This window comes from Balaenoptera musculus, chromosome X (genome assembly GCF_009873245.2).
Source record: "Balaenoptera musculus isolate JJ_BM4_2016_0621 chromosome X, mBalMus1.pri.v3, whole genome shotgun sequence".
Lineage (NCBI taxonomy): Eukaryota > Metazoa > Chordata > Mammalia > Artiodactyla > Balaenopteridae > Balaenoptera > Balaenoptera musculus.
In genome coordinates, this window is record NC_045806.1 from 109,855,341 (window position 1) to 109,869,015 (window position 13,675).

At 48.4% G+C, this 13,675-nt stretch overlaps 1 protein-coding gene across 1 annotated transcript; it reads right to left on the reverse strand.

Moving 5' to 3' along the window:
* Positions 1-249: 249 nt before the first annotated feature.
* On the reverse strand, positions 250-13,449 carry IGSF1 (immunoglobulin superfamily member 1). Its single transcript, XM_036839164.1, has 19 exons — positions 13,380-13,449; positions 13,217-13,243; positions 12,516-12,800; positions 11,872-12,159; positions 9,677-9,961; positions 9,143-9,436; positions 8,395-8,673; positions 7,938-8,058; positions 5,975-6,045; positions 5,846-5,878; positions 5,173-5,463; positions 4,596-4,874; positions 3,694-3,981; positions 2,641-2,928; positions 2,157-2,444; positions 1,672-1,959; positions 1,274-1,552; positions 755-878; positions 250-599 (listed from the first exon to the last, which is right to left on the reverse strand). The coding sequence occupies exons 1-19, from the start codon at positions 13,447-13,449 to the stop codon at positions 464-466; spliced, it is 4,014 nt and encodes a 1,337-aa protein (XP_036695059.1). The 3' UTR covers positions 250-463.
* Positions 13,450-13,675: the final 226 nt, after the last annotated feature.

The following is a 13,675-nucleotide window of genomic DNA, read 5'->3' on the forward strand; positions in this document are numbered from 1 at the left end:
GGACATTTGGGAGCCTTCCCTCCTCCCCGACCCCATCCTTGAGCTCCTTTCTCTGTACTAGCAGCTCTGTGCTCTCTTATTCTGCCGTGGAGATCAGCTCCAATACACCATTTTTGCTAAGTGTTTTGCTAAGTGTTAAGTGTTAACAAACCAATGGGAAACCACGGCCATAGTCTTTGCAGTTAAATAGTGAATCCTCTCTTTATTCAGAAGAATACATTTTTAATAGAATTTCATGCACCAGTAAATCAGTACAGTGAGGAGTTACGAGGGCAGGGAATCTCTCTTCAGGAAACATCTCACCCTGGTAGGGCTCTCAACTCCTAAAATCCCCTTGACCTATCTCAGGTGATTAGTGGCCAAGGAACAGTAGATGGGGTGGACTCCCAGGGAAACCAGTCAGATTTGCAGGTCTCTGAGGATAAAAAAGAGGAGAGGAAAGCTCTTGCCAAGGAGGAGATTATTATATTGGGACCGGCAGTTCCACTGAGGTTCCCTGAGAGATTGATGAGGGAGAGTTGGTATTGGTGCCCAGGTCTCCTTCTTGGTTACACTCTTCCAAGGCTATGGTCTGGTCTCTTCCATCTGTCTCTGAGCCTCTGTGTCGAGAAAAAGACATGACTAAGGGAGGATCCAGAGCCATCAACCTGAAAACAGGTTGCACTGTGGGACTCAGATGCTAGAGGAGCATATGGACCATTGTTTTAACAGAAGCCCCTGCGTTCACAGAAGGAGGCTGACGTAAGGCAATTACCTGGTTCGGAGTCGAGGCCACTTCTTCCACTCTATGGCTAGCACCACCCCCAAAGCTACAACCACCACCACGATCAGCGTACTTCGGACAATGTTCCCCACAGTGCACTCCTGAGCGGCAGGCCCTGTGGTGATAAAAGAGCAGAAACCAAGGCCATAGAGATCAGTGCATGTATGTTGCCCTGGATCTCTTGTGGTCCCCTCATCTGGCCTCCTCCGGGGTTCACTCGGGAACCATGTGTTGAGACGGCAGATGGGGTGGTCAGAGGCAGTGCTTATGCTGAGGCAGAAGCGGCCCTCCTTTTGGGGGGTGGAAGAGGCCTTGAAAGTATCCTTCTCACTATTTTTGAGTGAATCTGAGGTTCCACCTCCTTACCATCCCTAGGAGAAAGAAAAATGACCACACTTGAGGTCTCTGACTCCAAACCCCTCCCCCTCCATGTTTGGCCTGTCTCCATGGAGACTATCTCTGGGATCCCAGGTATGTCATGCCAGAACCATGGAGGGATTATCATCTTACCTGCTGCCCCCACCAGCTCCAGGGGATCACTAGGCTCTGACCAGATATCAGGGTAGGCCTGCAGACGGTAGCTGCAGCTATAGTTTCCAATGCCCTTTCCTTCTACGTTGTTGATGACAAAGTCTCCATCCTCTGAAAACTGCTGAGGTGCTTCTTCTCCATCATGTTCCAGGACAAACTCCACACCTGGCAGGGGTCCTCTGCACTGAAGGGTGATATCCTTTCCTAGCTTGAACACAGTGCTGGGCCAGGCTGACAGGGAGGGTTTAGGGGGCTTATCTGCAACCAACCAGGACACAGAGTTAGAAATGGCCTTGAACCCAGCCCTTTACCCCCTTAGGGCTAACTACTAAGAAACTACAAAATCTAGACTCTTACTGAAATCTCCAAGACCTTACCAGTCACCCAGATCTCCAGGGAGTCACTGTGATTAGAAGCTGCAAAGGGAGCAGAATCCAAATAATAAACACAGCTATACATCCCAGAATCTTCACTGCTCACTGCTGGCATCCAGAAGTCAGCCCTGTACCCTCTTGGCCTCTGTTGCCTTAAGGGCTCTTGAGTACCCTTCTTCAACAGGACAAATGTTGAGTCTGGCAGTTCCCCTTGACATTGAAGAGTCATGTTTTCTCCAGGGGCCACCATGGGACCAGGCTGGGCTAATAGGCTGGGTTTGGGGAGCAAACCTAGAAGAAATTAACTCTTGGTCATAGAGAGGTGGCCACTTTCCAGGGCATCACTGGAGTCTCAGTAAAGAGGAGAGACTACTGCTTGCCTCTCCTTGAGCTCTTGGAAAACCGTTTACCATTTCCCATGAACCATCTGACAGCTTACTCACTCTCTTCTGTACTCCCCTGCCCTCTCCAGAGCGTCTTCCCCTTACCTGTGACTATGAGTTCCAGGGTGTTGCTAGGCTGTATCTTGATAGGGCTGGTCCAGTCAGGATGGTAGCAGCAGCTGTAACGACCTATGTTAGCACCAGATATATTGGTGATGGGGAATGCCCCATCATTACTGATGGATCCCCAGAGCTGCACTGAAGTGGCTTCTATTTCTTTGTGCAGAATGTACCCTACTCCATGGACTGGCCCTTGGCACCAGAGAGTAACATTCTGCCCCATGGGAACCACAGAACTGGGCTCAGCAAACAACCATGGCTTGGGGAATGTGTCTAGGAAGAGACCAAAGATGGAAAGCCGTTAGTATGCAAACTTATCACTCGCTGAATTAACCCTTTATTTTTCTCCTTCCAGACACAACCGTTCCCCTCCATGGCCTAGCCTAGCCTAGCCTTCCAAGAGGGATCACCCTCTCTAACCCCTATTCCAGTTGTCTCTGCCCCAGTCCCATGTCTTGTCTGTCCTTACCAGTCACCCAGATCATAAGAGGCTTGCTGAGATATGATCCCCTGTTTGACATAGTGGTCTCATAGTAGACACAGCTGTAGTTGCCAGAGTCGTCTGCTCCAACAGTGTGGAGGAGGAAGTCAGCCACGTTCCCTGAGGCACTCTGAAACTGTAAGGGAACCTGGGTTCCCTCCTGCAAGAGGGCAAACCTCATGCCCTGGAAAGCCCCTTGGCAGCGCAGGGTCACATTCTTCCCGGGAAGCACCACAGGACCCGGCTGTGCCAGGAGAGTGGGTTTGGGGTAGAATTCTGAAATTAAAGAGATCACAACATGAGAGAATCCTACCCCCGACATTCTGAACATTGTTTTTTTAGTGTTAGTAGAAGAAACAATATACGCTTATTGTAGAAAATTAGAAAATACAGAAAAAAACCTATGAAGAAAATACAGTTCTACCGCTCAAAGATAACCATTCTTTATACATTTTTATGTATTTATTTCCCATTTATTTTTTTGTACATGGCCATGTCATTGTAGCTATAACTATTTGCATAATTGGGCCTACTATATGCACAGTTGTGTAGTTTAATATTTTTCACTTTATATTGTAAATATTTTCCTATGACGTTAAACAGCCTTTGAAAACTATCATTTGTAATGGCTGCATAATATGCAGTTGACATTTCAAGGTCTTCGCCCTTTCTCTGAGGGCCGTCCAGCCCACCAATCTCTGACAGCCCAGCTAAAGAAAAAGTGGACATTGGGCCTAAAGCTCAAGGCCAAGCCACAGAAAGATTTCAGAAATAGGGCAACATGTGAAACACCCCCATCTGCCTCATTTCTTTCCCCAGAAGTGAATTATTTTCCTCCCTCTTCTCCTCTTTCTCATCTTCCTGTATTAGTCATCATATAAGCAGCTGCCTTACATGGACTGTTTACCATGTGCCAGGCACTGTCCTAAGCACATTCTTGGTGACTTTTAGAAGGAGCACTTCTTCCTCTCCCACTGACAGCCCTCCCGCCCACTGTCCCAGAGTCAGTACCGCCTCCACCTGCATTTCCCCACTCCTGACCTGTCACCACGAGCTCCACAGGGTCACTGGGCTCAGACCAGATAGCAAAGTCATAATAGCGGCAGCTGTAATTCCCTCCATCACCAATGCCCACTGAAATGATCAGAAAGTGGGCTGCACTGGCTCCCGGACTCGCCCAAGACCTGTCACTGGACGCTATTTCACTTCCATCTTTGTAAAGAATAAAGCTCATTTGCTGGTGGGGGGTGGAGCAATTGAAAGTCACTCGGGCACCAGGAGTGACCACAGGACTGGCCCATGTCTTGAATAAGGGCTTGGGGTACATTTCTAGAAGGCAAAAAACCAAACACAATACAAAACCAAATTAAGAGAAAAGAAAGATAGCTAATATAGCAAATATTGGTTCCAGAAAGCTGCTTTGTTTCCTATAGTATTTCATTCAGAAGAAGGTGCATTTAAAAGTCAAGGCAAAACCACTTTGCAGATGAACTTTTCACAGGGACCCCTCACCCCACCCCTCACCTCCTCCAGCTGAATCCTCGCTGTCAGCAGAACAAGCAATGGAAGCTATAGCTAAAAGAGTGAATTGTCACCGGGGCTCTGCTGATTCCCTGAGCCTCAGTTTGCCCATTTGGACAAGAAGGGGAAATGGTACCTGATCCACCTCCTCTGAATCTTTGCTCTATAGCTAAATGAGATAATTGATATGAAAATAATTAGAAAAATTAAATCACCCTCTATAAACCCCAGCTATTAATAACGATTATGGCTATTAATATCGTGCAGCCAGAGGCCCTGGCACTCCCAGCGCCACGCCTGCCTGACTCTAAGATTGGACACAGGCTCCTAGGACCAGCAGCAAAGTTTGCTGTGAGGAGAGGAGTGTCTGACCCAGAGCTTTGCTTCCCCACTCCTCCCTCACACACCCCTTTCAGCTCTACCTTTTATGACAAGCTCCAGGGGCTCACTGGGCTCAGACCACTTGAAGGGGTGCTTTTCAGTGTGAGTGCGGCAGCTATAATTGCCTTCATCTTTATCCTCCATTCTTTGGATTGTAAAGAAGGCTTCTCTCCCAAGGGCACCAAGTTGCTGGACAGGTTCCTGCACTCCCTCCTTATACAGAGCAAACCCCATGTCTGCCAGCCATCCTTTGCACCGGATTTGAAGTTCCTGGCCCCGAACTGGGGGGGAAGCAGAAATGACAGGTTTGGGGAGGACGTCTGGAAAACAAAACAGGGAGGACAAGGAGTCCGAAGTTTGGAGGTGCCCAGATGGGACACTCGGAGTCACTTGGTCAGCAAAACAGAAATCCATCCTGGACTGGCCTTTGCCTCTTCCTGTCAGTCTTCTCATAACTCTGTTCCCCACCCCTCCCCCCATTTCAGGGCCCCTCCTCTCCTACAGGCAGCAGAAGCCCCTTGGGCTCTGGGTCTCTGAGCATTCACCATCCCTAGGAACAGTGCTGGAGTCCCAGGGGCACTGGGAATCACTCCGTGAGGACCCTCTGCCTTTTCTTACCTGTCCCCACCAGCTCAAGTGCCTCACTGGGCTCTGACACAGCCATCTCTTCCCACGAATGGCAGTGGTAACTCCCGGTGTGGCTCTGGGTCAGGGCTCCAAGGGGGAAGGCAGCCCGGACCTGCTCTGAGGCTGGGCGAGTTGCAATCCACCCGGTCCCGTCCTTCAGCAATACAAATTCCTTAGTTGAGCCAGAAGGGCTTCTGCACCAGAGGGTTAAGTTCTTCCACGGGGCCAGAGGGAAGTTGGTCTCTGCCCACAGCTCAGGCTTTGGGGTTGGCATGATTATTTCTAGAAACAGCAGAGTTAGTGAAGCCATCCTCCCTCGCCCTCACCCTCCCCTTTTCCTTGCCCTTGAACACCCTCCCCAGATCACATTGCCCACCTCCCCTTTCAACCTCAATCCAAACTCTTTCCTTCTCTCCGCAGGTGCTGGGGAAAGGGGAAGCTTGATGTCTCAGCTGAGGCTCAGAAAAATGCAGAAGCTTGGGGGAAATTTTGCAGGCAGAAAAGCAGAGTTGGAGGCTGAGTTTTGCCAGCAGCTTTAGCAAGTGCCCCTTCCTGGCTGCCCTTCCCTCGCAACCAGTCACTCTCTGGCCACTGACACTGACACTCTGTAGTTATTTCGGATCTCCAGGGAGGAATGTCCTAGTCTGGAGCAGGAAAAACTCACCAGTCTCTTCTGTCAATACCCCATTGCACAGTCCTGCAAAAGAAATTGCTGCCAGGGCTTTGTCCCCTCCCCCACGGGACTTCACCCCGGCCTTCGGCCCAGGCCCCTTCCCCACCCCCTTGTACTCACCACAGCAGAGAAGAGCTGTGAGTATGAAGAGCATGGTGACCCCTTGAGCTGTTCCCAGCAACCAGGCTTCTCTAGCAAGACCAGAAAAGAGATGAGAGGAGTTGCTGGGATTAAGGGGAGGGCGGAGAGAAGGGGGCGGCAATTTATGTCATTGGCTTACTCACCACCCAATAGGGATTGGATATGGCCAGGATAATGGGATATAATCTTTTCTGACATGGATGACTTTTCTTTTTGAGGGCCTCACCACCTACAAACCTCTTGCTCTTTCATGACCCACGTGCCCCCCGCCCCCTCCCCCATCCCCAGACGATATCAAATGTCAGGTCCCCAAGGCCCCTGATTAGGCTGTTGCTGGAATTGAGATGTCAGATGTGAAAATGCCTTGGTAACTCCAGCTCTCAGAACCCCTGGAGCTCAGTGTGATCGGCAGCTCTGGGTGGTGGGTGTGAGGGTGGAGGGAGAAATCTTGGGTGTTTCTCAGTCATCAAGTTTAAGTTTGGAAGCAGTTTTTATTATGGCAGTATTGGTCCTCCGACCGACCTGCCTCACCTGCCTTTGTTATGGAAGGGTTGCCTAGGCAGCAACAGTGAATTACCAGAGGATTGTCAGTGCTGAGCTAAGCTTGTCAGAGAGTGGGATCTCTCTACCCCCACCCAGATTATGACTAGAAATGTGCAGCATTTTTAGGTTATGGGTCCTGTAGAATTAGATTATACTAAGCCAAAATTCATTTGACAATTTTTACTTGGAGAACACTGACCCTCCTTCCTGGTCAGGAAAACATGCTTTTCAAGCTGCATTCTCTGAAATCTGGTTTCTGAATTCATTCTTTGATGCAGTGGTCCTGGGCTGAGGTGGGGCACTTGAAGCTACATTTTTTCTAACCCCTGGCTTGAAGGTTACCCCAGTGTATGTGGAACTCAGGATAGGTTCTGTGGAGAACTAGGACTTGACCCCCATTGGAACTTTTTGAAAGCTCAAAGGGTAGTGGTTATGCAGAAAGTTTAGGTGGCTCCCTTCTCATTACCCAAGCACTCTGTCCCTCAGATCCCAGCGGGAAACACGGACACACACAGTCGTAGTCATCACCCATTGTATATTGAATACTCCCAGGCGCACGAAGCCCTGTGATCACGGTGTGGGAGGGGTACAGCCAGGATCACAAGGTGGGGGAAAGTAAGCAAGGCATTTGGGAAGAGAGGCCCCACCAAGCTAGGAGCTGTCATTTCTCTTCTCATTTTCAGGCAGAATAGCCTGAGCGCAAGGCCATAAGGATCAGGGAGAGAAGGAGATGACCCAGGGGACACAAAAGGATAAAAGTAAATGGCAGGAGAACCTGTTTGGCTTGACACTTTATGGGTCAGAGGAAGCAGTCTGATTCCCTGGCCCAATCCATTCCCTCATCAGATGCCCACCCAGGCTAAGGCTACATTCTCAGGATGCTCCGCACAGTGGTTGGGGGCCAGAGTGGCAGAGAGACTGGCTTCCATAGCAGCTAGGATGGACTACAAGGCTTGCTAGCCCTTGAGAGCTAAGGGTAAGGGTGAAAAGTTGGGATGGGAGTTGGATAACATCCTGGGAGACAGGACAGCATGGCTTCTTACAAAAAAAGTTCAGTTGAAGTTAATGTGGAAGACATCAATCATCTCTGAGAGGCAGGGTGGCTTGGGAGGGAGATTTGGGCACCCTTCTGGGGGAATCAGTGAATGAGGTTCTGATTACTTCTCCAGCCTCTGAGAAATATGCATTTCTCCACCCTCTGGCTTGGGTGCTGACACCTCTGTGAGGTGAAAGAGAAACTGCTGGAATGAGAAAGTCTTATATCTTAAGCCCAGAAGGTAGAGGATACAAAGGGTGCCCCTCTGTGGCTTGCCTCAACTGGCGTATGACCCATTCCTGAATTCTGGGGAGCCTGAACTCAGCTAGATTGAGGAACAGGGGGTTGGGACAAGACAGTTACCTGATTCTGAGTCTCCGACACTTCCACCTTATCCACAGCACTACCAACAGCAAGGCAACAAGCTGCATGATTAGGGACAACCTGATAGCCTCATTCAGAACGTAATTCCAGGTGAGAAAGCCTGTGGCCAGAGAAGACCAAAAGCAGGGACCTTGATGGGGACAGGGACAGTTGAATACATTCATGGGGGGAGGGGGATCTGGTTACTGCAGGTGAAGGGAAGTTGAGACAAAAGTGGCCTTATTTTCATGAAGAATAGGACCCTTGAAAGTATCCTGCTCACTGCCTTTGAGCGACTGTGAGACCACTCCAGAGGAAGGATGCCCAAACCCAAGGGCCCTGACTTACAAGCTCCCAATTACCCTTTCCACATCCTTCTGGGCGTTGCTCTGGGATCCCAGGGGTATCATGGCCAAAGCTGCGGAGGGGGCATCCCTATGAAGAGTGTTCCTCTCACCTGCTGGTCCCATCAGTTTCAGAGGCTCACTGCGATGTGACCAGATGTTAAGATGTGCCTCTATGCGATAGCTGCAACTGTTGGTCCCCGTACCTTTCCCTTCAACATTACTGATGATGAAGTCTCCATCCACTGAGAATTTTGGGGATGTTGCTCTTTCTTCCCATTCCAGACAAAATTCAAGTACTGGTTGAGGTACTCGGCACTGAAGGGTGATGACCTTTCCTAGCTTGAACACGGTGCTGGGCCAGGCTGACAGGGAAGGTTTGGGGGGCTTATCTGCAACCAATCCAGAGACCAGAGTTAGAACAAGTGACTTTGAACTCAGTGCCTCCTCCCTCAACAAATGTTTCTCAGGTTCTTATTTGGTCTTCTCTTTTTTTTCACTTCCACTAGATCACTGGCTTCAAAATTTGATTGTGCATCAGAACTCCTTGGCCCATTCCTTGATTCTCTAAAGACTCCTAGGTTCCTACCTTCAATCAGAAAGACCCATACCTGTAAGTTTCTCCTGGTCTTAAGGAAAATAACTTTTCTAGGGGTCGCAGTGGGGCTTGTCCCTGCTGAGAGACAGGGCTCGAGTATCAACCCTGGGAGAGAAGGTACCTAAAGTTTTTGGAGAAAATTCTACACCACCCTCCTAGTGTGTTTTTCTTCGGCTCATAAATCCAAGAGGGTACAGGGCCACTAGCTCCTTCTTATAACACGGTAATGATGATAAAAACAAACAATAGTTGTTAGCACTTGCCTACAACCACAAGCTCCACGGTGTTGTGTGATGACATCCTGATGGAGGTATTCCAGGAGAGGAGACAGTGGCAGCTATAGATGCCGGCATCACTATAGGTCACATTGTTGAGGAAGAATAACTCATCATCACTGATGCTGGTGGTATCCAAGAGCTGAAGTGTTTTGTCTTCTCCTTTCTTATAGAATGCAAGCTCCACTCCATCCACTGGCCCTCGACACCACAGGCTCACATTCTGACCCATTTGGACCACAGGACTGGGCTGAGCAAGTAGCCAGGTCTTGGGGAAAGTGTCTAGGACAAGACCCAAAATATAAAAGGCTAACTGTCTGACTTACCCCTCCCACTACTTAGGGTTCTTTTTCTCTTCCTCCAGTACACCCTTGGCAAATCCCATCCTAAGCCCACTTATACAAATTCTGCTCCTTCCCCCACTATTAGCCCTGGCTGCATGATTAGGTTCTCCGGCAGGCCCTGAGCAAGTTGTACACCCTTAGCCCCTACAACAGGTCCCATTGAATCCCCCTCTCTTACCGGTTACCCAGATTTTCAGGATATCGTTAAGGAGTGAACCCCTGTATGACCCATCATAGTAAAAACAGAGGTAATGTCCAGCATCGTGGATTTTCAAAGCCCGGAAGAAGAAATATGCCTCATTTTTTAATGGCCTCTTGCGGTAAAAGGACTTCTCCAAGTCTTCAAGCCTTATTAAAGCAAAGGTCATTCCATAGATTGGCCCTTGGCACCTGAGATTCAGGCTTTCTCCCGGTGCCATGATGGGCCCAGGATAGGCTGTCAGAGTTGGTTTGGGATAGAGTCCTAGAAAGGGAAGAGACCCTGAGTTAGATGTAGGATGATTCTTCCTTATTATATTCTGGTTTAATTTTCCTAGTTTCCTTAGATAGAAAGTGATAGCTGAAGTTTCCCCTCTGCTCCCTCTTCCTTCCTTGAATCTCTGCCTCTTCTAGGAGGTAATCAAGGGTAAGTTCACTTATGCCCCTTCCCTCTCACCAGACTCTATCAGCTCCACTGAGCTCTAACTATGTGTAGGGTGTGTCTCAGTGGAATATCTACATTTGTAATTCCCTGTATCTTTAGGTCCCTGAGATGCCAGATGTAGTTCTTCAAACCACCCAAGAAACCAAACTTCTGAAAATGACTTTTATTCCATCTTCATAAAGCATGAATGCTACTGCAGTATTAAGGATGGCTTTTGAACACATTAAGTTCACAGAGGACACTTCCCACAGGGGATTGAAAGAAGCCAATAAGGAGGGATTGGCCAGTAAGTCTGCAACCCAAAGAAACCTCTGTTAATGGGGTCACATCCTCATTTCCATGTATTGTTCCTCCAAAGAGATTAAACTACAGAATAGAGGGCAAACCTCACTCCCAAACCACTCCTTCTTACCCATCCCAATCCCAGGTAGGCCCACCCACCCATTATTGGAAGGATCAGCTCTATCATATGCTCATTAAGCATTTAGGATGTGTCAGGCATCGTGTAGGTCTAGGAATATACAAGTAAAGAAGATAGACACAGTCCCTGCTAGCCAAAAGCTCATGGCCTAGTGGGGGACACCAGCAAACAGGTAACTGCAGAAGTGTGTGTTAGTGGCATCTACACTGGAAGGACATTCGTACAACAAACATCCATAACACGCAGTTCAAACAGACAGGCTTTTGTTCTTTGATCCTCAATAAAAAGCTATACTAATAAAATTAATATCTACCATTTATTGAGAACTTATATGCCAGGCACTGTACATATATTATATTTAGGCAAATCCTCACAACAACCCTGTGAGGTAGGCATTATTATTATACCAATTTTGCAAATGAGAAAACTGAGTCACAGAGAGGCATCATACAGTAGATTGGATAGATACTGTTATTCCATTTTAGAGTGGGGGAAACCGAAGCACAGAGGTGAAGTAACTTGCTCAATATCACACAGGGAGGCAGTGTCAGAGGTGGAACTAGAAACTAGGATTACTGCTTCTAAGTCCAGGTACTTTCTGTGGCACCACAGCTTTCCCCAAGCCTATTTAACTTGATGAGGGAACTAAAGCAAGTGTGGCCAATTCTGTCTAGAAGCATCCGGGCCATGGGGTGGGGGAGTTGGGGGTCGGGTGTGTGTCTAGTGTTTGGGCATTGTGGGGAGGCTTCTACTGTGTTTAAAGCTTGGTACTGCCTTACTGGATCTGTATATACAAGACTAAATTAATTTATAAAGTCATTTCTAAAATATGAACTATCACTTTCTTTGTCATTTTTTGGTTTATTTTTATCACCAGCACTAGCAACTCATTCTATTTTCCACACTTAAAAATAAAAATCAGAAACAGAATAAAAATACTTTAAATGAAAAAAATCAGTTTACAAGACTGCAGTGGCAGTGCCTGGCACATATTAAGTGCTCAATAAATATTAGCCTAATGAATGAATGCATGCATGATTTTCGACAAATAGAGAACAACGAAGCTGTGATGAGCTGAAGCTGCTGGACATTTGGCTGGACTCACTCACTAGCCAAGTGATTGGCTCCCAAACATTTGCCTTATAGCATGTGTGATTCTAATTTGCATCTCAGTAAAATGTCAAATGACTCTAGCTCACGGGCCTTGCAGAGAACTGGGCAAGGAAAGTAATGTCAGAAACCCTGGCTCATCCAACCATGATCCCGGGGACAACGATCATCAGGCCCCAGCAGCCATAGCCACACCCACCTGCCACAGTCAGCTTCAGGGGGTTGCTGGGCTCTGACCACAGGGTAGGGAGCATCTGGATATGAGTGCGGCAGATGTAAACCCCTTCACTCTCAGGTGTCATGTTGGCAATGGAGAATATGGCCACTGTCCCCGTTGGGACTTGGTAATCCACGGGTTCTGCATATCCTTCTTTGAACAGCATGAATACCAGATCCTGCAGCCAGCCATGGCAGAGTATGTTAACATTACATCCAGGAAGAGGGGAGGTCTCAGCCTGGATCCAGAAGGTGGGCTTGGGCAGCTGGCCTGGAAGGAGAGAACGAACTGGTATTCAGGTAGAGCAAGGGTAGCGCTGCTCAGGAAGCAGCAGAGTGCTCTACTTAAATGAGTCTTCCCTGTATGACCCGTATTTGTCACCCCTTCTTTCTCCATCTAGGGTATCCCCTGTGTTGAGAGCTCGCCCTCGAGATCTGTTCCAGAGTCTGTGTCCTCACTCTGCATCTATAGAGACTAGGCACTTATTTACTAACTAACTGTGGAATGCATGCATTATACATGCATGCATTTGAGGCAAACGAATGAATTAAACCCTGCTCTGGGAAGGCAAGTTTGAGTCCCAGGAGCTGGAGTTTATTCTTGATTATCTATCTCTGTCTTCTTACCTGGTGCCTCCAACTCTAAAACTTTACTGGGCTCTGACCAGCCTGTCTCCTTCCAGTAGCAGCACCTGTAAAGACCTGTATTGGACTGAGAAAGGGCACCAATGGGGAATGAAACTTGGAAGGCCTTGTGGGAAGGGCGGATCCAGGTCATCTGTGTCTTATCTTTCAGCAACAGGAACTTGCTTGAAATCCGAGAGGGGCTTTTGCACCAAAGTGTGATGTTCTCCCAAGGGGCCTGGGGGTAGTTGGTCTCTATCCACAGCTCTGGTTGAGATTGTATCATTGCTGTCATTCCCAAAGATAACAAAGATGTCAGCAGTCCAACCCTCTCCCTCCCATAACATGCCCCTCCAATGTCCCTTAAAATTAGCCCCAACCCAGATTCCTCCTTTTGTCTTTCCCTTGGGGACAGGAGTGCATGCTTTTATGGGGGGTGGGATAGGGACCCCAAGATATTTGTTTAAGGAATTTAAGTGAGTTGGGGAATGAAGTGCCAGTCTTGCTTCCTTTCCCTCTGAGACAAAGTTCTTTACTATTTTGTGGGAAACCAAGTCATGAAGTAAGAGGTCCTGATTCCCAGCCAGCTCAATCTGGAAATTGCCTTTGGGTTCTCAAGGCAGTTATGTCCAGGGCCATGGAAGCAGGTCAATGTCTTGTGGCCTTCAGGAAGGAAGGTACTTGAGGTAGCAGGACTCACTTACCTATTGGTATCATACCCAGACTCAACCCTGAAAAGAGAGATTATGGTAAAGGAGAGCCCCTCATTGTTCCCACCCACCCTCGAACCTCAATATTCTCCATTCCCTCCCCATAGGGGTAACTATGACAGGTTCACTTGCCCTGCCACCACTTCCTTGTACTCACGAATGCAAAAGAGTAAGAGAGTGAATGTCCGCAGCATGGTGGCCCCTTCCCCTGGCCTGTCCAGGGTCATGGAGCCTCTGGAGTCTCGAAGGGCTTTGCCCCTCACCAGGTGGTGAGATCTAAAAGCAGAAGTGTTTTTACTCAGGTGACTGATCCTGCTTCGGAAAGTTTAGTTTGGATCAGTAAATTGCACCTGACATCCCCCCCTTCCTTCCACTCCCTCACTGGCATGCAGGGTTACTGGCTACTTCTTCTCTTTGTCCCTTTTCCTCACTTCCCCCTTCTCCCACCCAAGG

Coding starts and splice junctions, on each gene's coding strand:
- IGSF1 (XM_036839164.1), bottom strand. CDS start 13,449: ATGACCCTGGACAGGCCAGGGGAAGGGGCCACCATGCTGCGGACATTC. Junction 12,160..12,515: donor TTTAGAGTTGGAGGCACCAG/GTAAGAAGACAG, acceptor CTCTCCTTCCAG/GCCAGCTGCCCAAGCCCACC. Junction 2,445..2,640: donor TCTTATGATCTGGGTGACTG/GTAAGGACAGAC, acceptor GTCTCTTCCTAG/ACACATTCCCCAAGCCATGG.